Genomic DNA, 25,057 nt, shown 5'->3' on the forward strand with positions numbered 1-25,057 from the left:
GCCCTTCTGTCTCTAGCCCCGCCCTTCTATCATTCCCCGCCCTTCTGTCTCTCGCCCCGCACTTTTCTCTCTAGCCCCGCCCTTCTCTCTCTAGCCCCGCCCTTCTCTCGCCAATACCTCCTCTCCCCTCAGCCCTGCCCCCTTGCCTGAGCCTCTTTGTGAGGCGGCGGGCGGTTGCCGGGGTAACAGGCTGCCTCCCCGCCCCCGGCTCCCGGCGGTTTGCATGGTGACAGGCCCCGCCCCCCAGCCCAGGCGGCGGCGCGCGCGCGATGGATGAGCAGGTGATCGCGGAGAGGCTGCGCAAGCGCATCCGCGCCTTCGAGGACGTCATCGACGCCGACCAGCTGCCATTCCAGCCAGGTGAGCCCTGGCTGTAGCAAAGATGGCGGCGCCGGATGCGGGCCACGGCGGCCATCTTTAATCCTGGCAAACTCCCCTCGCCCTCATAGAAAGGAGGCCATTCAACCCCTCCTGATCTGTGCTGTCCCACCATTTACACCGTCTTATCAGGCTGCTTTATGCCTCACCTCTACCCCTCTCTCCATTAGCCTGATCACTTTACAGAACCACACAACAGCTGTAATGGACAGAAAGGCCATTCAGCCCATCTTAGCTGCACTAACTCAATGGTGAGAGGACTGGTTCCATTCTCCCCCTGCCCGGTGTGATAACTCCAGGAGCCAGCGGGAAGGGAATGAGGCTCCAGTGCACAAAATAAAGCAAAGCACAAGCAGGCCCCCACCAGCCTGTGGGGAACACAAATGGGTCCGGTCTGGGGCTTCACAAGACTGGACCCACTCATGGGCCTGCTTTATACTGGGCTCAGTACACCAGCTCCACCACTGAGTGAATTACAATCCCCAGGGAGCTGATACTCTCTGCTTCCCCACTGGGAGATCAATCAGTCATTGCCCCATGCAGAGTCCTGGGGGCTTTATCACACCCACTCTCCCTTCCCAGATAACTACCCCCTCCCCTTTGCAGAGCAAATACTGACCCTGCCTCCTCCACAAACATTCCCACATCCGCGAACAGAGGAAAAACTCAGCAAAACTCTGTTTCTTTCAGCAACAAAAGGCGCCCTTTGGCCCATCCTGTCTGTGCTAGCCACCAACCTATTCTAATCCCATTTCCCAGCACTCAGACTGTAGCCTTGTATGCTGTTGTGTTTGACGTGCTCATCTAAACAATTCTTAACAGTTGTGAGAGTTCCTTTCACCTCTCCCCCCTTTCAGGCAGTGAGTTCCACATTCCCACCACCCTCTGGGTGAAAATGTTCCTCCTTAAACCCCCTTGAAATCTCCAGTTCCTTACTGGAAATCTCTGCCCCCTGGTTATTGACCTCTCTACCAAGGGGGAAAGTTCCTTCCTGTCATCCCTGTCTCTGTGCCTCAGAATGTTACACACCTCAATCAGAGTCCCCCCCTCCTTGGCCTTCTCCGCTCTGGGGGAAACAATCCCAGTCTAACCAGCCTCTCTCCATCGCTGGGACACTCCGGCCCAGGCGACGTTCCGGAGAATCTCCTCTGCACCCTCTCCAGCGCAATCCCCTCCTTCCTATAGTGAGGTGACCAGACCTGTACGCAGTGCTCCAGCTGTGTCCTAACCAGTGTTTTATACAGTACCATCAGAGCCTCCTGCTCTGATATTCAATGTCTCGGCTCATAAGGACATGTTTCCTATATGTCTCATAACCACGTTATCCAGCTGTCCTGCTGCTTCAGAGTTGAATGGACGCGTACCCCCAGTTCCTCCGGTCCTCTGTGTTGATATCCAACCGTTCATTGCGTGTTCTCCTACCTTGTTGGCCCTCCCGAAATGTATCACCTCACACTCTTCAGGGTTAAATTCCATTTGCTGTTGTTCTGACCATCCCGTCGATATCACCCTGTAATCCAAGCTTTTCCTCCTCTCTGTTTACCACACCACCAATGTTCCTGTCACCTACAAATTTACTGATTATACCCTCCACATTCACATCTAGATCATTAATATACACTCCCTCCCTATCTCTGTAACCTCCTCCAGCCCCTACACCCCTCCCTATCTCTGTAACCTCCTCCAGCCCCTACACCCCCTCCCTATCCCTGTAACCTCCTCCAGCCCCTACACCCCCTCCCTATCTCTGTAACCTCCTCCAGCCCCCTACACCCCCTCCCTATCCCTGTAACCTCCTCCAGCCCCCTACACCCCCTCCCTATCTCTGTACCTCCTCCAGCCCCTACACCCCTCCCTATCTCTGTAACCCCCTCCAGCCCCCTACACCCCCTCCCTATCTCTGTAACCTCCTCCAGCCCCTACACCCCCTCCCTATCCCTGTAACCTCCTCCAGCCCCGACACCCCTCCCTATCTCTGTAACCCCCTCCAGCCCCCTACACCCCTCCCTATCTCTGTAACCTCCTCCAGCCCCTACACCCCTCCCTATCTCTGTTAGCTCCTCCAGCCCCTACACCCCCTCCCTATCTCTGTAACCTCCTCCAGCCCCTACATCCCTTCCTATGGGTGGCACAATTGTTAGCACGGCCAATCCACCCTAACCTGCACATCTTTGGACACTAAGGGACAATTTAGCATGGCCAATCCACCCTAACCTACACATCTTTGGACACTAAGGGACAATTTAGCATGGCCAATCCACCCTAACCTGCACATCTTTGGACACTAAGGGACAATTTAGCACGGCCAATCCACCCTAACCTGCACATCTTTGGACACTAAGGGACAATTTAGCACGGCCAATCCACCCTAACCTGCACATCTTTGGACACTAAGGGACAATTTAGCACGGCCAATCCACCCTAACCTGCACATCTTTGGACACTAAGGGACAAGTTAGCACGGCCAATCCACCCTAACCTACACATCTTTGGACACTAAGGGACAATTTAGCACGGCCAATCCACCCTAACCTGCACATCTTTGGACACTAAGGGACAATTTAGCACGGCCAATCCACCCTAACCTGCACATCTTTGGACACTAAGGGACAATTTAGCACGGCCAATCCACCCTAACCTGCATATCTTTGGACACTAAGGGACAATTTAGCACGGCCAATCCACCCTAACCTGCACATCTTTGGACACTAAGGGACAATTTAGCACGGCCAATCCACCCTAACCTGCACATCTTTGGACACTAAGGGACAATTTAGCACGGCCAATCCACCCTAACCTGCACATCTTTGGACACTAAGGGACAAGTTAGCATGGCCAATCCACCGAACCTGAACATTTGGGACTGTGGGAGGAAACCGGAGCACCCGGAGGAAACCCACGCAGACACGGGGAGAATGTGCAGACTGCACACACACACTGACCCGAGCCGGGAATCGAACCCGGGTCCCTGGTGCTGAGAGGCAGCAGCGCTAACCCCTGTGTCACCCCCATAGGTATTTGGATCAAAGCTGAGAACTTGCTGAAGTGTAACCTCCCTCTCTCCCTCTCTCTGGTGGCCAGGGGATGACTTCCTGGCCAATCCGGCCTTACACTTCTGCCTCTACCTCAATGTCCTGTTCTCCATCCTGGCCTGGGTGACATCCATCCTCCTACTCCAACCACGGGTAAGAGTGTGTGCCGAGGGAGGGAGGGAGGGAGGGACGGGGGGGGGGGGCGAGGGAGGGAGGGACGGGGGGGGGGGCGAGGGAGGGAGGGACGGGGGGGGGCGAGGGAGGGAGGGACGGGGGGGGCGAGGGAGGGAGGGACGGGGGGCAGGGGAGGGAGGAGAGGGGATTGGGGAGTGAGGGAGGGAGGGTATGGAATGAGGGAAGGAGGGGATAAATTGAGGAAGGGAGGGGAGAGAGTGAGGGGGAGGGAGTGAGGGGGGAGGGAAGGGAGTGAGGGAGGGAATGAGGCAGGGAGTGAGGGGAGGGAATGAGGGGAGGGAGTGAAGGAGTGAGGGGACGGGAGGGAATGAGGAGCCAGTGAGAGGGGGCGAATGATGTTGGGCAGTGTTAATGGGCTAGCATTGTGCGAATGGCCTCCTGAACCTTGAAAACTGTGGAAAAGAATAAAACAGAATGAAGGACAGCACAGGAAACAGGCCCTTCGGCCCTCCAAGAACAGCACAGGAAACAGGCCCTTCGGTCCTCCAAGAACAGCACAGGAAACAGGCCCTTCGGCCCTCCAAGAACAGCACAGGAAACAGGCCCTTCGGCCCTCCAAGAACAGCACAGGAAACAGGCCCTTCGGCCCTCCAAGCCTGTACTGCTCATTGGTCCAACTAGACCATCCGTTTGTATCCCTCCATTCCCAGTCTGTCCATGTGACCATCCGGATAAGTCTTAAACGATCCCAGCGTGTCCGCCTCCACCACCCTGCTTGGCAGCGCATTCCAGGGCCCCACCCCACTCTGTGTAAAATACATCCCTCTGATACCTGAGTTAAACCTCACCCCCCCTCACCCTGAACCCGTGACCCCCTCGTGATCGTCACCTCCGACCTGGGAAAAAGCTTCCCACTGATCACCCTATCCATACCCCTCATAATTTTATACACCTCTATTAGGTTTCCCCTCATTCTCCGTCTTTCCAGGGAGAACAACCCCAGTTTACCCAATCTCTCCTCATAGCTAAGACCCTCCATACCAGGCAACATCCTGGTAAACCTTCTCTGCACTCTCTCTAAAGCCTCCACGTCCTTCTGGTAGTGCGGCGACCAGAACTGGACGCAGTTCTCCAAATGTGGCCTAACCAACGTTCTATACAGCTGTAACATCAGACTCCAGCTTTTATACTCTATACCCCGTCCTATAAAGGCAGGCATGCCATATGCCTTCTTCACCACCCTCTCCACCTGTGATGCCACCTTTAAGGATCTGTGGCCTTGTACACCCAGGTCCCTCTGTGTCTCTATACTCCTGATGGTTCTGCCATTTATTGTATAGCTCCCCTCTACATTAGATCGACCGAAATGCATCACTTTGCATTTCTCTGGATTAAATTCCATCTGCCATTTCTCCTCCCAGTTTTCCAGCCTATCTCTATCCTGCTGTATTCCCTGACAACGTTCATCGCTATCCACAACTCCAGCCATAGAGGTCACCAATATCTGACCAATCAGCTCCACTCACACCCATGTGATCTCTGAGGGTGAAGGGCACAGGTGAAAGGTCAGGGGGGTTTGGGGGAGGGGGCCGTCTTCCTGTGGCCAGAGTCCGGCGTGAACGGTCAAGGGAATGGTGGATGTAGGGAGCTTGTGGTCTTGGCGTCAGTGTGAAGGTCAGGGGTCAGGGGGATGTAAGGAGTTTGTGGTCTCAGGTTCGGGGTGAAAGGTCAGGGGTCGGGGGATGTAAGGGGTTTGTGGTCTCAGGGTCAGTGTGAAGGTCAGGGGTCAGGGGGGTGTAAGGGGTTTGTGGTCTCAGGGTCAGTGTGAAGGTCAGGGGTCAGGGGGGTGTAAGGGGTTTGTGGTCTCAGGGTCGGGGTGAAAGGTCAGGGGTCGGGGGATGTAAGGGGTTTGTGGTCTCAGGGTCAGTGTGAAGGTCAGGGGTCAGGGGGATGTAAGGGGTTTGTGGTCTCAGGGTCGGGGTGAAAGGTCAGGGGTCAGGGGATGTAAGGGGTTTGTGGTCTCAGGGTCGGGGTGAAAGGTCAGGGGTCGGGGGATGTAAGGGGTGTGTGGTCTCAGGGTCGGGGTGAAAGGTCAGGGGTCAGGGGATGTAAGGAGTTTGTGGTCTCAGGGTCGGGGTGAAAGGTCAGGGGTCAGGGGGATGTAAGGGGTTTGTGGTCTCAGGATAAAAGGTTGACGGTGTGCGGAGAAGCTCTCTCCATCAGAATTCATGAAGTTCTCCTCCTCCTCCTCCAGTTTGATGAGTTTGAACAAAAAAACAAACTGTTTGTTCTGGGAATGGTGACGTTCTTCTCTGTAACCGAGATCATCCGTCTGTACTGTGGCCTCAGAGGCAACAAAGGCAAGGTAGGCAAGACAGCCTCGAACCAGCTTAAACTAAATACCCCCAATCCCAGTCTGTCCCCTCTCTATATCCCCCTGTTCCCCAGTCTGTCCCCTCTCTATATCCCCCTGTTCCCCAGTCTGTCCCCTCTCTATATCCCCCTGTTCCCCAGTCTGTCCCCTCTCTATATCCCAGTTCCCCAGTCTGTCCCCTCTCTATATCCCCCTGTTCCCCAGTCTGTCCCCTCTCTATATCCCCCTGTTCCCCAGTCTGTCCCCTCTCTATATCCCCCTGTTCCCCAGTGTGTCCCCTCTCTATATCCCCCTGTTCCCCAGTCTGTCCCCTCTCTATATCCCCCTGTTCCCCAGTCTGTCCCCTCTCTATATCCCCCTGTTCCCCAGTGTGTCCCCTCTCTATATCCCCCTGTTCCCCAGTCTGTCCCCTCTCTATATCCCCCTGTTCCCCAGTCTGTCCCCTCTCTGTATCCCCCTGTTCCCCAGTCTGTCCCCTCTCTATATCCCCGTTCCCCAGTCTGTCCCCTCTCTATATCCCCCTGTTCCCCAGTCTGTCCCCTCTCTATATCCCCGTTCCCCAGTCTGTCCCCTCTCTATATCCCCCTGTTCCCCAGTCTGTCCCCTCTCTATATCCCCCTGTTCCCCAGTCTGTCCCCTCTCTATATCCCCCTGTTCCCCAGTCTGTCCCCTCTCTATATCCCCCTGTTCCCCAGTCTGACCCCTCTCTATATCCCCGTTCCCCAGTCTGTCCCCTCTCTATATCCCCCTGTTCCCCAGTCTGTCCCCTCTCTATATCCCCCTGTTCCCCAGTCTGTCCCCTCTCTATATCCCCCTGTTCCCCAGTCTGTCCCCTCTCTATATCCCCCTGTTCCCCAGTCTGTCCCCTCTCTATATCCCCCTGTTCCCTAGTCTGTCCCCTCTCTGTATCCCCCTGTTCCCCAGTCTGTCCCCTCTCTATATCCCCCTGTTCCCCAGTCTGTCCCCTCTCTATATCCCCGTTCCCCAGTCTGTCCCCTCTCTATATCCCCCTGTTCCCCAGTCTGTCCCCTCTCTATATCCCCCTGTTCCCCAGTCTGTCCCCTCTCTGTATCCCCCTGTTCCCCAGTTGTCCCCTCTCTGTATCCCCCTGTTCCCCAGTGTGTCCCCTCTCTATATCCCCCTGTTCCTCAGTCTGTCCCCTCTCTATATCCCCCTGTTCCCCAGTCTGTCCCCTCTCTATATCCCCCTGTTCCCCAGTCTGTCCCCTCTCTATATCCCCCTGTTCCTCAGTCTGTCCCCTCTCTATATCCCCCTGTTCCTCAGTCTGTCCCCTCTCTATATCCCCCTGTTCCCCAGTCTGTCCCCTCTCTATATCCCCCTGTTCCCCAGTCTGTCCCCTCTCTATATCCCCCTGTTCCCCAGTCTGTCCCCTCTCTATATCCCCCTGTTCCCCAGTCTGTCCCCTCTCTATATCCCCGTTCCCCAGTCTGTCCCCTCTCTATATCCCCCTGTTCCCCAGTCTGTCCCCTCTCTGTATCCCCCTGTTCCCCAGTCTGTCCCCTCTCTGTATCCCCCTGTTCCCCAGTTGTCCCCTCTCTGTATCCCCCTGTTCCCCAGTGTGTCCCCTCTCTATATCCCCCTGTTCCTCAGTCTGTCCCCTCTCTATATCCCCCTGTTCCTCAGTCTGTCCCCTCTCTATATCCCCCTGTTCCCCAGTCTGTCCCCTCTCTATATCCCCCTGTTCCCCAGTCTGTCCCCTCTCTATATCCCCCTGTTCCCCAGTCTGTCCCCTCTCTATATCCCCCTGTTCCCCTGTCTGTCCCCTCTCTATATCCCCCTGTTCCCCTGTCTGTCCCCTCTCTGTATCCCCCTGTTCCCCAGTCTGTTCCCTCTCTATATCCCCCTGTTCCCCAGTCTGTCCCCTCTCTGTATCCCCCTGTTCCCCAGTCTGTCCCCTCTCTATATCCCCCTGTTCCCCAGTCTGTCCCCTCTCTGTATCCCCCTGTTCCCCAGTCTGTCCCCTCTCTGTATCCCCCTGTTCCCCAGTCTGTCCCCTCTCTATATCCCCCTGTTCCCCAGTCTGTCCCCTCTCTATATCCCCCTGTTCCCCAGTCTGTCCCCTCTCTATATCCCCCTGTTCCCCAGTCTGTCCCCTCTCTGTATCCCCCTGTTCCCCAGTCTGTCCCCTCTCTATATCCCCCTGTTCCCCAGTCTGTCCCCTCTCTATATCCCCCTGTTCCCCAGTCTGTCCCCTCTCTATATCCCCCTGTCCCCCAGTCTGTCCCCTCTCTATATCCCCCTGTTCCCCAGTCTGACCCCTCTCTATATCCCCCTGTTCCCCAGTCTGTCCCCTCTCTATATCCCCCTGTTTCCCCCCCCGTGTCCTTCCAGCCCTGTTTCCACCCCCCCCTCAAGTGTCCTCTGGTTTCCCTGTTGTGTTTTGCTCTCTGATCTCTCTGTTTTGCCCTCCAGATCAACCTGATGATCCTGTTCCTGATTCTGTGTTTGGTCTTGCTGTTGTCCACCATTATTGTTGTCTTCACCCCTCTCTCTGCTGAATTCACCCGTGTTGAGTGTAACATCCTGATGGGCTACATGTTGCTGCAGGTTCTGGAGGGGGTGTTTGGCTTCATTGGATTCAGGTCCATGAAGCAAATGGCAGCAGAGTAGATTCAGCGAGGGCTGTACCCTCCACTCCAGGGGGCATCCAGAGGATTGAGGAGATGATTAAAGTTTTGGGATCCTTGAACAGCACTGACCCAGCCCAGGCACAGGAGTGTTATTGTTCATAAGTAACACAGAGTTACTCTGCACATGTACAAGCACAGAGATACGGAGACTGGAACTGTGCACGGTGCTCCCAGTGTGGGTCTAACTGAGGGATACGGAGACTGGAACTGTGCACGGTGCTCCCAGTGTGGGTCTGACCGAGGGATACGGAGACTGGAACTGTGCACGGTGCTCCCAGTGTGGGTCTGACCGAGGGATACGGAGACTGGAACTGTGCACGGTGCTCCCAGTGTGGGTCTGACCGAGGGATACGGAGACTGGAACTGTGCACGGTGCTCTGAGTGTGGGTCTAACCGAGGGATACGGAGACCGGAACTGTGCACGGTGCTCCCAGTGTGGGTCTAACCGAGGGATACGGAGACTGGAACTGTGCACGGTGCTCTGAGTGTGGGTCTAACCGAGGGATACGGAGACTGGAACTGTGCACGGTGCTCCCAGTGTGGGTCTAACCGAGGGATACGGAGACTGGAACTGTGCACGGTGCTCTGAGTGTGGGTCTAACCGAGGGATACGGAGACCGGAACTGTGCACGGTGCTCTGAGTGTGGGTCTAACCGAGGGATACGGAGACTGGAACTGTGCACGGTGCTCCCAGTGTGGGTCTAACCGAGGGATACGGAGACTGGAACTGTGCACGGTGCTCTGAGTGTGTGTCTAACCGAGGGATACGGAGACTGGAACTGTGCACGGTGCTCCCAGTGTGGGTCTAACCGAGGGATACGGAGACCGGAACTGTGCACGGTGCTCCCAGTGTGGGTCTAACCGAGGGATACGGAGACTGGAACTGTGCACGGTGCTCCCAGTGTGGGTCTAACCGAGGGATACGGAGACCGGAACTGTGCACGGTGCTCCCAGTGTGGGTCTAACCGAAGGATACGGAGACTGGAACTGTGCACGGTGCTCCCAGTGTGGGTCTAACCGAGGGATACGGAGACCGGAACTGTGCACGGTGCTCCCAGTGTGGGTCTAACCGAAGGATACGGAGACTGGAACTGTGCACGGTGCTCCCAGTGTGGGTCTAACCGAGGGATACGGAGACTGGAACTGTGCACAGTGCTCCCAGTGTGGGTCTAACCGAGGGGATACGGAGACTGGAACTGTGCACGGTGCTCCCAGTGTGGGTCTAACCGAGGGATACGGAGACTGGAACTGTGCACGGTGCTCCCAGTGTGGGTCTAACCGAGGGATACGGAGACTGGAACTGTGCACGGTGCTTCCAGTGTGGGTCTAACCGAGAGATTATGGAGACCAGAACTGTGCACGGTGCTCTGAGTGTGGTCTAACCGAGGGATATGGAGACCAGAACTGTGCACGGTGCTCCCAGTGTGGGTCTATCCGAGGGATACGGAGACTGGAGCTGTGCACGGTGCTCCCAGTGTGGGTCTAACTGAGGGACAGGGAGACTGGAACTGTGCAGGGTGCTCCCAGTGTGGGTCTAACTGAGGGATACGGAGACTGGAACTGTGCACGGTGCTCCCAGTGTGGGTCTAACCGAGGGAGATGGAGACCGGAACTGTGCACAGTGCTCCCAGTGTGGGTCTAACCGAGGGATGCGGAGACCGGAACTGTGCACGGTGCTCCCAGTGTGGGTCTAACCGAGGGATACGGAGACTGGAACTGTGCACGGTGCTCCCAGTGTGGGTCTAACCGAGGGATACGGAGACTGGAACTGCGCACGGTGCTCCCAGTGTGGGTCTAACCGAGGGACATGGAGACTGGAACTGTGCACGGTGTTCCCAGTGTGGGTCTAACCGAGGGAGATGGAGACCGGAACTGTGCACGGTGCTCCCAGTGTGGGTCTAACCGAGGGAGATGGAGACTGGAACTGTGCACGGTGTTCCCAGTGTGGGTCTAACCCAGGGATACGGAGACTGGAACTGTGCACGGTGCTCCCAGTGTGGGTCTAACCGAGGGAGAGGGAGACCAGAGGGAGGTGATGACCTAGTGATATTATCATGAGAGTATTAATCCAGAAAACCAACTAATGTCCTGGGGACCCGGGTTCGAATCCCGCCACGGCAGATGGTGGAATTTGAATTCAATAAAAAATATCTGGAATTTTGAATCTACTGATGGCCCATTGTTGAAAAAACCCATCTGGGTCACTAATGTCCTTTAGGGAAGGAAATCTGCCGTCCTTACCCCGGTCTGGCCTACATGTGACTCCAGAGACACAGCAATGTGGGTGACTCTCAACTGCCCCCCAAGGGCAACTCGGGATGGGTAATAAATACTGACCCAGCCAATGATGTCCATGTCCCAGGGATGAATAAACAAAAATATTAATTGATAGACTCGGTGACAATGTGGGAAAGCAGCATATCACATTTATTAGCTTACAGTGCTCTGTCTGATCTCCCTTCCCCATCACTGGGGGGGTAATTAGTGGCTGTGAGCTTGGACAGTGGGATCCTCTGCAGAGCATTCCTCTTCAATCCACTCGGATCTTCCACATCTGCAGAGCCAAGTTGAAGGGTTTCCTGAGCACCATGAAGAGCGAGTAGGCAGCCACGGACTCCGTGCCCAGCAGCATGGCATAGGGCACAGGCGAGGTGGGCATCTCACTCACCAGCCTCAGATTGTGTTTCCAGAGGACCAGGATAGTGACTGGCACCAGCAGCAGTACGGTGAGCCGGAGGAAGGCACAGAGCTCTGGAAACTGCAGAGAGAGACAGAGAGAGGGAACACAGAACTCTGGTGTGGCCGCACTTGGAGTATTGCGTACAGTTCTGGGTCACCGCATTGTAAGGAGGATGTGGAGGCATTGGAAAGGGTGCAGAGGAGGTTTACCAGGATGCTGCCTGGTATGGTGGGAAGGTCTTACGAGGAAAGGCTGAGGGACTTGAGGCTGTTTTTGTTAGAGAGAAAAAGGTTAAGAGCTGACTTAATAGAGGCATATAAGATGATCTGGGATGGAGATGGCTAGCACGAGGGGACATAGCTTTAAATTGAGGGGTGATAGATATAAGACAGATGTCAGAGGTAGGTTCTTTACTCAGAGGGTAGTAAGGGCGTGGAATGTCCTGCCTGCAGCAGTTGTGGACTCGCCAACTTTATGGACATTTAAATGGTCATTGGAGAAACAAATGGATGATATTGGAATAGTGTAGGTTAGATGGGCTTTAGATTACTTTCACAGATCGGCAGGAGGGCTGAAGGGCCTGTACTGCGCTGGAATGTTCTCTGTTCTAGTTTATTTCTATCCCTCACAAACTGCAGGACCCCATTCCTCCCACATTCAACCTGAACCTACCTGAGTTTGCCCTTGAACCTCATGGTACTGCCATGCTGCCAGCATCCCAAGCATTCTTTCTGGTTGGATCACAGCTCGGTCTGGGCTCCTGCTCTGCCCAAGACCGCAAGGAACTACAAAAGGGTGGTGAATGTAGCCCCAATCCCATCACACAAACCAGCCTCCCATCCATTGACTCTGTCTACACTTCCCGCTGCCTCGGGGAAAAGCAGCCGGGATAATTAAGGACCCCCCCCACACATCCCAGACATTCTCTCTTCCACCTTCTTCCATCGGGAAAAAGATACAAAAGTCTGAGGTCCCGTACCAACCGACTCAAGAACAGCTTCTTCCCTGCTGCTGTCAGACTTTTGAATGGACCGACCTCACATTAAGCTGATCTTTCTCTACACCCTCGCTGTGACTGTAACACTACATTCTGCACCCTCTCCTTTCCTTCTCTATGAAGGGTATGCTTTGTCTGTATAGCGTGTGAGAAACAATATTCACTGTGTTAATACATCTGACAATAATAAATCCAGTCAATTCCCAAAGACACCAATAAAGTGTCAAAGACAAATCCCGGTACAGCCCTCCAATCCTGCACCGGTACACGGTTACTGAGCCTCTGTTCACCTCCCGTTCGTGAGTCTATCAAGATACGCTTAGAACGTTGCTGATGTTCCTGCTTCACCCCCCCGACAGTGCGTTGCAGGCACCCACCACCCCCTGTGTGAAACCTCCCCCCTCACATCTCCCTTAAACTCTCCCCCCCTCACCTTGAACCTGTGTCCCCCCCCCCCGGTAACTGACCCCCCCACCCTGGGGAAAAGCCCCTGACCCTCCACCCTGTCTCTGCCTCTCACCAGGTCTCCCCCTCAGCCTCCGTTTTTCCAGCGAAGACAATCCCAGTTTATCCGACCCTCTCCCCACAGCCGAGAGACCAGGGGGACATCCTGGTGGACCTTCCCCGCGCTCTCTCCAAAGCTTCCACATCCCCCTGGTGAACCAGAACTGTGCGTAATGCTCCAAACACAGCCGAACCGAGGTTTTATATCGCTGCTACGTGATTTCCCAAGTCCCGTACTCACTGCCCAGTTGATGAAGGTAACTGTGCCGTACACCTCCTTAATCCCTTGGAAATCTGTGTCACCACTATTAGAGAACCGTAGAGCAGCAGGCCCAGATCTCTCTGTATGTTAATGTTCCTCAGGGTTTTATTTACAGTACAATTCACATCTAAATTTGACCCTCCAAATTGCACCACCCCAGATCTGCCCGGATTACACTCCATCTGCCATTCCTGTTCCCAAGTCTCCAATCTATCAATATCCTGTTGTATCCTCTGGCAATCCCCGTTGATACCGCCCTGAGTAAACAGGGACTGTTCCACACCTCTCCAAAGCTATACAGCTGACTTCAGAGAATGGAATCCCAACAGTGCCAAAGGAGGCCATTCAGCCCATCGTGTCTGCAACCGAGACAGCATTTCACTCAGGGCCTACCCTACCTGTCCAATCTCTGCAAGATTGCACATTGAGCATGGCCAATCCACCTAATTACACATCTTTGGACACAAAGGGGCAATTTGCCATGGCCAATCCACCCTAACCGACAGAATGTGCAATCTCCACACACACGGCACCCAGGGTCAGAATTAAACCCAAATCTCTGGTGTTGTGTGGCAGCAGTGCAATCACTGTGTTACCGTGCTGATATATGGGATATAGAGAGGGGACAGACTGGGGAACAGGGGGATATAGAGAGGGGACAGACTGGGGAACAGGGGGATATAGAGAGGGGACACACTGGGGAACAGGGGGATATAGAGAGGGGACACACTGGGGAACAGGGGTCCTTGTGCATGAGTCGCAAAAACCCAGCCTGCAGGTGCAGCAGGTGGTCAGGAAGGCGAATGGGATGCTGGCCTTCATAGCGAGGGGGATTGAATATAAAAGTAGGGAGGTCTTGCTGCAGCTGTATAGGGCATTGGTGAGGCCGCAGCTGGAGTACTGTGTGCAGTTTTGGGCGCCGCACCTGCGCAAGGATATTTTGGCCTTGGAGGGAGTGCAGAGGAGGTTTACTAGGCTGATACCGGAGTTGAGGGGGTTGAGCTATGAGGAGAGGCTGAATAAACTAGGCTTGTACTCGTTAGAGTTTAGAAGAATGAGGGGAGATCTCATTGAGACGTATAAGATGATGAATGGGATGGATAGGATAGAGGTGGAAAGACTCTTCCCGCTCAAAAAAGACAGTAGGACTAGGGGGCACAGCCTCAAGATAAAGGGGGGGCGGTTCAGAACGGAGTTGAGGAGGAACTTCTTCACTCAAAGGGTGGTGAATCTCTGGAATTCTCTGCCCGTTGAAGTGGTGGAGGCTGCCTCGCTAAATATTTTTAAGAAGCGGGTTGATGGGTTTTTGATAAGAGAGGGGATTAAGGGTTATGGGGAGAGGGCGGGAAAGTGGAACTGAGCCACGACAGATCAGCCATGATCTTATTGAATGGCGGGGCAGGCTCGAGGGGCCAGATGGCCTACTCCTGCTCCTATTTCTTATGTTCTTATGTTCTTATAGAGAGGGGACAGACTGGGGAACAGGGAGATATAGAGAGGGGACAGACTGGGGAACAGGGAGATATAGAGAGGGGACAGACTGGGGAACGGGGATATAGAAAGGGGTCAGACTGGGGAACAGGGGGATATAGAGAGGGGACAGACTGGGGAACAGCGGGATATAGAGAGGGGACAGAGGGATATAGAGAGGGGACAGACTGGGGGACATAGAGAGGGGACAGACTGGGGAACGGTGGGATATAGAGAGGGGACACACTGGGGAAACAGGGGATACAGAGAGAGGACACACTGGGGAACAGATGGAGAGAGAGAGAGAGACACTGCATTATATCGATGGGACTTACCTGGTTTTGGTTTGCAATGTAGCCCAGACGCACACGCAATATTTCAAAGACAGACATCAGAACCAATCCTCCAACCAAATATTTCAACTGTTCAGTCTCAAATTCATTGTACTGTCAGGAAAAGCATCCTGTTATCAAAACTGATATTTCCCTGTCCACAATCATAAAGTATTCCACAATAAACAACCCCCACACTGTCCCCCATCAAACACTCCCAGGACAGGTACAGCACGGGGTTAGATACAGAGTAAAGCTCCCTCTACACTGTCCCCATCAAACACTCCCAGGACAGGGACAGCACGGGGTTAGATACAGGGTAAAGCTCCCTCTACACTGTCCCCATCAAACACTCCCAGGACAGGTACAGCACGGGGTTAGATACAGAGTAAAGCTCCCTCTACACTGTCCCCCATCAAACACTCTCAGGACAGGTACAGCACGGGGTTAGATACAGAGTAAAGCTCCCTCTACACTGTCCCCATCAAACACTCCCAGGACAGGTACAGCACGGGGTTAGATACAGAGTAAAGCTCCCTCTACACTGTCCCCCATCAAACACTCTCAGGACAGGTACAGCACGGGGTTAGATACAGAGTAAAGCTCCCTCTACACTGTCCCCCATCAAACACTCCCAGGACAGGTACAGCACAGGGTTAGATACAGAGTAAAGCTCCCTCTACACTGTCCCCCCATCAAACAGTCCCAGGACAGGTACAGCACGGGGTTAGATACAGAGTAAAGCTCCCTCTACACTGTCCCCCCCATCAAACACTCCCAGGACAGGTACAGCATGGGGTTAGATACAGAGTAAAGCTCCCTCTACACTGTCCCCATCAAACACTCCCAGGACAGGTACAGCACGGGGTTAGATACAGAGTAAAGCTCCCTCTACACTGTCCCCCCATCAAACACTCCCAGGACAGGTACAGCACGGGGTTAGATACAGAGTAAAGCTCCCTCTACACTGTCCCCATCAAACACTCCCAGGACAGGTACAGCACGGGGTTAGATACAGAGTAAAGCTCCCTCTACGCTGTCCCCATCAAACACTCGCAGGACAGGTACAGCACGGGGTTAGATACAGAGTAAAGCTCCCTCTACACTGTCCCCATCAAACACTCCCAGGACAGGTACAGCACGGGGTTAGATACAGAGTAAAGCTCCCTCTACACTGTCCCCCCATCAAACACTCCCAGGACAGGTACAGCACGGGGTTAGATACAGAGTAAAGCTCCCTCTACACTGTCCCCCATCAAACACTCCCAGGACAGGTACAGCACGGGGTTAGATACAGAGTAAAGCTCCCTCTACAGTGTCCCCCCCATCAAACACTCCCAGGACAGGTACAGCACAGGGTTAGATACAGAGTGAAGCTCCCTCTACACTGTCCCCCCATCAAACACTCCCAGGACAGGTACAGCACGGAGTTAGATACAGAGTAAAGCTCCCTCTACACTGTCCCCCCATCAAACACTCCCAGGACAGGTACAGCACGGGGTTAGATACAGAGTAAAGCTCCCTCTACACTGTCCCCCATCAAACACTCCCAGGACAGGTACAGCACGGGGTTAGATACAGAGTAAAGCTCCCTCTACAGTGTCCCCCCCATCAAACACTCCCAGGACAGGTACAGCACGGGGTTAGATACAGAGTAAAGCTCCCTCTACACTGTCCCCATCAAACACTCCCAGGACAGGTACAGCACGGGGTTAGATACAGAGTAAAGCTCCCTCTACACTGTCCCCCCATCAAACACTCCCAGGACAGGTACAGCACGGGGTTAGATACAGAGTAAAGCTCCCTCTACAGTGTCTCTGGGTGGGGGGTGGGGGGTTGGGTCAGTCTACTAATTCCCTGTTTAACACGGAACACCACAGCACAAACAGGCCCTTCGGCCCACGAGTTGCGCCGATCACATCAACACCTACCAATCTATAGACCTATCTATAACCCCCAATCCCATTAAATCCCGTGTACTCATCCAGAAGTCTTTTAAAAGACCCCAGCGAGTTCGCCTCCACCACCACTGACGGCAGCCGATTCCATTCACTCACCACCCTCTGAGTGAAAAACTTACCCCTAACATCACTTCTGTACTTTCCTCCCCGCACCTTAAATCTGTGTCCTCTCGTAGCGACCATTTCAACCCTGGGAAATAGCCTCTGAGAATCCACCCTATCTATTCCTCTCAACATTTGTGGGAAGCTGTACTGAACAGCGCTGGAAAGGAGCACCTCCCCACGGGTGCAGGCAGAGGGAAGTGGGTCTGGGAATCCCAGGTCCCAGGCAGCCGACGGAGATTAGGATTTAAATCTGTCAGGCGGATCTGCTCCGTATTCCAGAGTTCAGCACCGGCTGTTGGAGACGAGGGGAGGACACGGTGCATGGGACATCTTGTTGAAGTTGTTCAAGACATTGGTAAGGCCACACTTGGAATACTGTGTCCAGTTCTGGTCACCCTATTATAGAAAGGATATTATTAAACTAGAAAGAGCGCAGAAAAGATTTACTAGGATGCTACCGGGACTTGATGGATTGAGTTATAAGGAGAGGCTGGATAGACTGGGGCTTTTTTCTCTGGAGCGTAGGAGGCTGAGGGGTGATCTTATAGAGGTCTATAAAATAATGAGGGGCACAGATCAGCGAGATAGTCAATATCTTTTCCCCAAAGGTAGGGGAGTCTAAAACTAGAGGGCAGAGGTTTAAGGTGAGAGGGGAGAGATACAAAAGGGTCCAGAGGGGCAATTTTTTCACCCAGAGGGTGGTGAGTGTCTGGAACGAGCTGCCAGAGGCAGTAGTAGAGGCGGGGACAATTTTATCTTTTAAAAAGCATTTAGACAGTTACATGGGTACGATGGGTATAGAGGGATATGGGCCAAATGTGGGCAATTGGGATTAGCTTAGGGGTTTTTAAAAAGGGGCAGCACGGAGAAGTTGGGCTGAATGGCCTGTTTCCCTGCTGTAAACCTCTCTGACTGTATGAGTTTTCCGATGTGCCACACTGCGAGGCAGGCTGGGATCGTCACCCCTCCATCCCCCCAACTCACCATCAGCGGAATGAATAACCTCACTTTAATCACCTACCCTGTCGTAGAGAATCTCAAATTCTGCTTTCATTAAATACAATGCGTAGACCAGGTTAATGTGGAGACACATGAGGAGGACAATATTACTCAGGGTCATATCTACAGAAACAGAGAAGCATGTGACTCCCACTGTCAGTATAACTTCATAAACACATCTCACACACTCCTGTATCTGGGGAGGTCTCTCTAACCCTCTCTCTCTCTCACACACTCCTGTATCTGGGGAGGTCTCTCTAACCCTCTCTCTCTCTCACACACTCCTGTATCTGGGGAGGTCTCTCTAACCCTCTCTCTCTCACACACACTCCTGTATCTGGGGAGGTCTCTCTAACCCTCTCTCCCTCTCACACACAGTCCTGTATCTGGGGAGGTCTCTCTAACCCTCTCTCTCACACACACACACTCCTGTATCTGGGGAGGTCTCTCTAACCCTCTATCTCTCACACACACTCCTGTATCTGGGAAGGTCTCTCTAACCCTCTCACACACTCCTGTATCTGGGGAGGTCTCTCTAACCCTCTCTCTCTCACACACTCCTGTATCTGGGGAGGTCTCTCTAACCCTCTATCTCTCACACACACTCCTGTATCTGGGAAGGTCTCTCTAACCCTCTCTCTCTCACACACACTCCTGTATCTGGGGAGGTCTCTCTAACCCTCTCTCTCTCACACACACTCCTGTATCTGGGAAGGTCTCTCTAACCCTCTCTCTCTCACACACACTCCTGTATCTGGGAAGGTCTCTCTAACCCTCTCTCTCTCACACACACTCCTGTATCTGGGGAGGTCTCTCTAACCCTCTCTCTCTCACACACACTCCTGTATCTGGGGAGGTCTCTCTAACCCTCTCTCTCTCACACACACTCCTGTATCTGGGGAGGTCTCTCTAACCCTCTCTCTCTCACACACACTCCTGTATCTGGGGAGGTCTCTCTAACCCTCTCTCTCTCACACACACTCCTGTATCTGGAGAGGTCTCTCTAACCCTCTCTCTCTCACTCCTGTATCTGGGGAGGTCTCTCTAACCCTCTCTCTCACACACACACTCCTGTATCTGGGGAGGTCTCTCTAACCTTCTCTCTCACACACACACTCCTGTATCTGGGGAGGTCTCTCTAACCCTCTCTCTCTCACACACACACTCCTGTATCTGGGGAGGTCTCTCTAACCCTCTCTCTCACACACACACACTCCTGTATCTGGGGAGGTCTCTCTAACCCTCTCTCTCTCACACACACACTCCTGTATCTGGGGAGGTCTCTCTAACCCTCTCTCTCTCTCACACACTCCTGTATCTGGGGAGGTCTCTCTAACCCCCTCTCTCTCTCACTCCTGTGTCTGGGGAGGTCTCTCTAACCCTCTCTCTCTCTCTCACTCCTGTATCTGGGGAGGTCTCTCTAACCCCCTCTCTCTCTCACTCCTGTGTCTGGGGAGGTCTCTCTAACCCTCTCTCTCTCTCTCACTCCTGTATCTGGGGAGGTCTCTCTAACCCTCTCTCTCTCTCTCACTCCTGTATCTGGGGAGGTCTCTCTAACCCCCTCTCTCTCTCACTCCTGTATTTGGGGAGGTCTCTCTAACCCTCTCTCTCACACACACACACTCCTGTATCTGGGGAGGTCTCTCTAACCCTCTCTCTCTCACACACACTCCTGTATCTGGGGAGGTCTCTCTAACCCTCTCTCTCTCACACACACTCCTGTATCTGGGGAGGTCTCTCTAACCCTCTCTCTCTCACACACACTCCTGTATCTGGGGAGGTCTCTCTAACCCTCTCTCTCTCACACACTCCTGTATCTGGGGGGGTCTCTCTAACCCTCTCTCTCTCTCACACACTCCTGTATCTGGGGAGGTCTCTCTAACCCTCTCTCTCACACACACTCCTGTATCTGGGGAGGTCTCTCTAACCCTCTCTCTCTCACACACACACTCCTGTATGTGGGGGGGTCTCTCTAACCCTCTCTCTCTCACACACTCCTGTATCTGGGGAGGTCTCTCTAACCCTCTCTCTCTCTCACACACTCCTGTATCTGGGGAGGTCTCTCTAACCCTCTCTCTCACACACACACACTCCTGTATCTGGGGAGGTCTCTCTAACCCTCTATCTCTCACACACACTCCTGTATCTGGGAAGGTCTCTCTAACCCTCTCACACACTCCTGTATCTGGGGAGGTCTCTCTAACCCTCTCTCTCTCACACACTCCTGTATCTGGGGAGGTCTCTCTAACCCTCTATCTCTCACACACACTCCTGTATCTGGGAAGGTCTCTCTAACCCTCTCTCTCTCACACACACTCCTGTATCTGGGGAGGTCTCTCTAACCCTCTCTCTCTCACACACACTCCTGTATCTGGGAAGGTCTCTCTAACCCTCTCTCTCTCACACACACTCCTGTATCTGGGAAGGTCTCTCTAACCCTCTCTCTCTCACACACACTCCTGTATCTGGGGAGGTCTCTCTAACCCTCTCTCTCACACACACTCCTGTATCTGGGGAGGTCTCTCTAACCCTCTCTCTCTCACACACACTCCTGTATCTGGGGAGGTCTCTCTAACCCTCTCTCTCTCACACACACTCCTGTATCTGGGGAGGTCTCTCTAACCCTCTCTCTCTCACACACACTCCTGTATCTGGAGAGGTCTCTCTAACCCTCTCTCTCTCACTCCTGTATCTGGGGAGGTCTCTCTAACCCTCTCTCTCACACACACACTCTTGTATCTGGGGAGGTCTCTCTAACCTTCTCTCTCACACACACACTCCTGTATCTGGGGAGGTCTCTCTAACCCTCTCTCTCTCACACACACACTCCTGTATCTGGGGAGGTCTCTCTAACCCTCTCTCTCACACACACACACTCCTGTATCTGGGGAGGTCTCTCTAACCCTCTCTCTCTCACACACACACTCCTGTATCTGGGGAGGTCTCTCTAACCCTCTCTCTCTCTCACACACTCCTGTATCTGGGGAGGTCTCTCTAACCCCCTCTCTCTCTCACTCCTGTGTCTGGGGAGGTCTCTCTAACCCTCTCTCTCTCACTCCTGTATCTGGGGAGGTCTCTCTAACCCTCTCTCTCTCTCTCACTCCTGTATCTGGGGAGGTCTCTCTAACCCCCTCTCTCTCTCACTCCTGTATTTGGGGAGGTCTCTCTAACCCTCTCTCTCACACACACACACTCCTGTATCTGGGGAGGTCTCTCTAACCCTCTCTCTCTCACACACACTCCTGTATCTGGGGAGGTCTCTCTAACCCTCTCTCTCTCACACACACTCCTGTATCTGGGGAGGTCTCTCTAACCCTCTCTCTCTCACACACACTCCTGTATCTGGGGAGGTCTCTCTAACCCTCTCTCTCTCACACACTCCTGTATCTGGGGGGGTCTCTCTAACCCTCTCTCTCTCTCACACACTCCTGTATCTGGGGAGGTCTCTCTAACCCTCTCTCTCACACACACTCCTGTATCTGGGGAGGTCTCTCTAACCCTCTCTCTCTCACACACACACTCCTGTATGTGGGGGGGTCTCTCTAACCCTCTCTCTCTCACACACTCCTGTATCTGGGGAGGTCTCTCTAACCCTCTCTCTCTCTCACACACTCCTGTATCTGGGGAGGTCTCTCTAACCCTCTCTCTCTCACACACACTCCTGTATCTGGGGAGGTCTCTCTAACCCTCTCTCTCTCACACACACTCCTGTATCTGGGGAGGTCTCTCTAACCCTCTCTCTCTCACACACACTCCTGTATCTGGGGAGGTCTCTCTAACCCTCTCTCTCTCACACACACTCCTGTATCTGGGGAGGTCTCTCTAACCCTCTCTCTCTCACACACTCCTGTATCTGGGGGGGTCTCTCTAACCCTCTCTCTCTCTCACACACTCCTGTATCTGGGGAGGTCTCTCTAACCCTCTCTCTCTCACACTCCTATACCGTTGTCTCTCTCTCTCTGTCTATCTGTCTCTCTGTCTCTCCCCATCTCTCTCTCTCTCTCTGGCCTCTCTCTCTCTCTCCCTCCCTCTCTCTCTGTCTTTCTGTCTCTCTCTCTCTCTCTGTGTCTCTGTCTCTCCCTCTCTCTCTTTCTGTGTGTCTCTGTGTGTGTGTGTGTGTGTCTCTCTCTCTGTCTCTCTCTCTCTGTGTTTCTCTCTCTCTCTCTGTCTCTGTCTCTCTCTGTCTCTCTCTCTCTCTCTCTCTCTCTCCACTACCTGACCATCTTGGTCCACCTCTGCTAAAGATTCCAGCCACCAGGTCACTGAAACTCCTCCTCATGGTGAGTGTCCTGCACTAGTGTCTCTCAGAGACTCTCTCCCCGACCATTCGGCCCATCGAGTGATGAGACCACACCCCTCAACAGGGGCTCAGCCAATCAACACACCCAGGACTCACATCCAAAGGATCTCAGCCAATCCTGTGGATTCTGGTCGGGGCCTCCACCTGTCATCAGCCAATGGTGTTGCATTCCGCCAAGTCCCCATGGAGACGGTTGTCACATGGGGGATGGGGGGATGGGGGGACGCGGGTGGGGTGGGGGGAGAGGGACAAGTGGGGGAGGGGCTGTCCTGATCCCCCCCCCCCCCATATCCCTCGATCCCTTTAGCCCCAAGAGCGAAATCTAATTTCTTCCTGAAATCTCACAACGTTTTGGCCTCAACTACTTTCTGTGGGAGTGAATTCCACACATTCCCCACCCTCTGGGGAAGAAATTTCCCCCCCACCTCAGTCCTAAAAGGTTTACCCCTTATCCTCAAACTCTGACCCCCTAGTTCTGGACTCCCCCACCACCATGGGGAACATTCTTTCTGAATCTACCCTGTCTAACCCTGTGTGAATTTTATAAGTTTCTATCAGATCCCCTCTCACTCTTCTAAACTCCAGTGAATAGAATCCTAACCCACTCAGTCTCTCCTCATATGACAGACCTGCCATCCCAGGAATCAGCCTGGGAAACCTTCGCTGTGCTCCCTCTATAGCAAGGAACATCCTTCCACAGATAAGGAGACCAGAACTGTACACAATACTCCAGGTGTGGCCTCACCAACACCCTGTACAATTGCAGTAAAACATCCCTATCCCTCTACTCAAATCCTCTCACTATGAACATACCATTTACCTTCTCCATCATTTTGTCTCCCTGCCCTCAATACTGAATAACCCGGATGTTCAGTTCTCATCCCAGGTCACCCGTCAACTCTGTAATCCTGACTATATTGTTACATGTGCAGTGGAGAATGGGGAACCTGTGGATGTGGTGTATCTGGATTTCCAGAAGGTATTTGACAAGGTGCCGCACCAAAGCCTGCAACATAAGATAAATGTGCACGGTGTTACGGGTAATGTATTAACATGGATAGAGGATTGGTTAACAGATAGTAAAGAGTGGGGGTAAATGGGTGTTTTTCTGGTTGGCGATCAGTGACTAGTGGTGTGTCTCAGGGATCAGTGTTGGGACCACAATTGTTTCTGATTTACAGAGATGATTTGGAGTTGGGGACCAAGTGCAGTGTGTCAAAATTCACAGATGACACTAAAATGGGTGTTGTCAGACTTTTTACTGCGTTTACGCCAGTCCAACGCCGGCATACCCACATCATGACTAAAATGGGTGTCAGAGCAAAGTGTGCAGAGGATGCTGAAAGTCTGCAGACAACATAGAACATTACAGCGCAGAACAGGCCCTTCGGCCCACGATGTTGCGCCGACCAGTTAAAAAGCAATGACCCTCTAACCTAAACCAATCCCTTTCCATCCATAAACCTATCCACGGATCTCTTAAACGCCCCCAAACTAGGCGCATTTACAACTGCAGCAGGCAGGGCATTCCAATCCCTCACCACCCTCTGGGTAAAGAACCTACCCCTGACATCCGTCCTATAACTACCCCCCCTTAATTTAAAGCCATGCCCCCTCGTGCTAGCTTTCTCCATCCGAGGAAAAAGGCTATCACTATCTACCCTATCTAAACCTCTAATCATCTTATATGTTTCAATAAGATCCCCTCTTAGTCGCCTTCTTTCTAACAAAAACAACCCCAAATCCCTCAGTCTCTCCTCATAGGACCTCCCCTCCATACCAGGCAACATCCTGGTAAACCTCCTCTGCACCCTCTCCAAAGCCTCCACATCCTTCCTGTAATGTGGGGACCAGAACTGCACACAATACTCCAAGTGCGGCCGCACCAGAGTTGTGTACAGTTGCAACATGACGCTGCGACTCCTAAATTCAATCCCCCTACCAATAAACGCCAAGACACCGTATGCCTTCTTAACAACCTTATCTACTTGATTCCCAACTTTCAGGGATCTATGTACACATACACCTAGATCCCTCTGTACATCCGCACTATTCAGAGTCCTTCCGTTAGCCCTATACTCGACACATCTGTTATTCCTACCAAAGTGAATTACCTCACACTTCTCCGCATTAAACTCCATCCGCCACCTCTCGGCCCAGCTCTGCAACCTGTCTAAGTCTCTCTGTAAACTATTTACTAATCCACCCAACTATACCCTCATCCAGATCATTAATAAAAATTACAAACAGCAGTGGCCCCAAAACAGATCCCTGAGGCGCATCACTCGTAACTGAACTCCATGACGAATATTTACCATCAACCACCACCCTCTGTCTCCTATCCGCCAGCCAATTCCTGATCCAATTAACTAAATCACCCTCAATCCCATACATCTGCATTTTCTGCAGAAGCCTTCCATGGTGATAGATAGGGATATAGGGATATAGATAGTCTCAGTGAGCGGGCGAGGGTCTGGCAGATGGAGTACAATGTTGGTAAATGTGAGGTCATCCATTTTGGTAGGAATAACAGCAAAATGGACTATTATTTACATGGTAAAAAATTGCAGCATGCTGCTGTGCAGAGGGATCTGGGTGTCCTTGTGTAGGAATCTTAAGGAGTTGGTTTGCAGGAGCAGCAGGTAATTAAGAAGGCAAATGGAATTTTGTCCTTCATTGCCAGAGGGATGGAGTTTAAAAACAGTGAGGTTATGTTGCAGCTGTATAAGGTGCTGGTGAGGCCACACCTGGAGTTACTGTGTACAGTTTTGGTCTCCTTACTTGAGAAAGGATATACTGGCACTGGAGCGGGTACAGAGGAGATTCACTAGGGTGATTCCGGAGTTGAGAAGGTTGGCTTATGAGGAGAGACTGAGT

At 53.1% G+C, this 25,057-nt stretch overlaps 1 protein-coding gene across 1 annotated transcript; it reads left to right on the forward strand.

Annotated features, from left to right (window-relative positions):
• The first annotated feature begins 266 nt into the window (after positions 1 to 266).
• Positions 267 to 8,556, forward strand: LOC145340083 (transmembrane protein 17-like). Its single transcript, XM_080184510.1, has 4 exons — positions 267 to 360; positions 3,460 to 3,563; positions 5,800 to 5,910; positions 8,353 to 8,556. Exons 1-4 carry the CDS (start codon positions 270 to 272, stop codon positions 8,548 to 8,550), a joined length of 504 nt encoding a protein of 167 aa, XP_080040636.1. The 5' UTR covers positions 267 to 269; the 3' UTR covers positions 8,551 to 8,556.
• Positions 8,557 to 25,057: the final 16,501 nt, after the last annotated feature.

This window comes from Carcharhinus amblyrhynchos, unplaced genomic scaffold (assembly GCF_965287045.1).
Source record: "Carcharhinus amblyrhynchos unplaced genomic scaffold, sCarAmb.v2.hapA scaffold_765, whole genome shotgun sequence".
NCBI classification, from domain to species: Eukaryota; Metazoa; Chordata; class Chondrichthyes; order Carcharhiniformes; family Carcharhinidae; genus Carcharhinus; species Carcharhinus amblyrhynchos.

Bases quoted from the DNA above. Each gene is read 5' to 3' on its own strand.
- LOC145340083 (XM_080184510.1), top strand. From the start codon at position 270: ATGGATGAGCAGGTGATCGCGGAGAGGCTGCGCAAGCGCATCCGCGCC. The intron at 361-3,459 runs GTGAGCCCTGGC...TCTGGTGGCCAG, and splicing joins CCAGCTGCCATTCCAGCCAG to GGGATGACTTCCTGGCCAAT. The intron at 5,911-8,352 runs GTAGGCAAGACA...TTTGCCCTCCAG, and splicing joins TCAGAGGCAACAAAGGCAAG to ATCAACCTGATGATCCTGTT.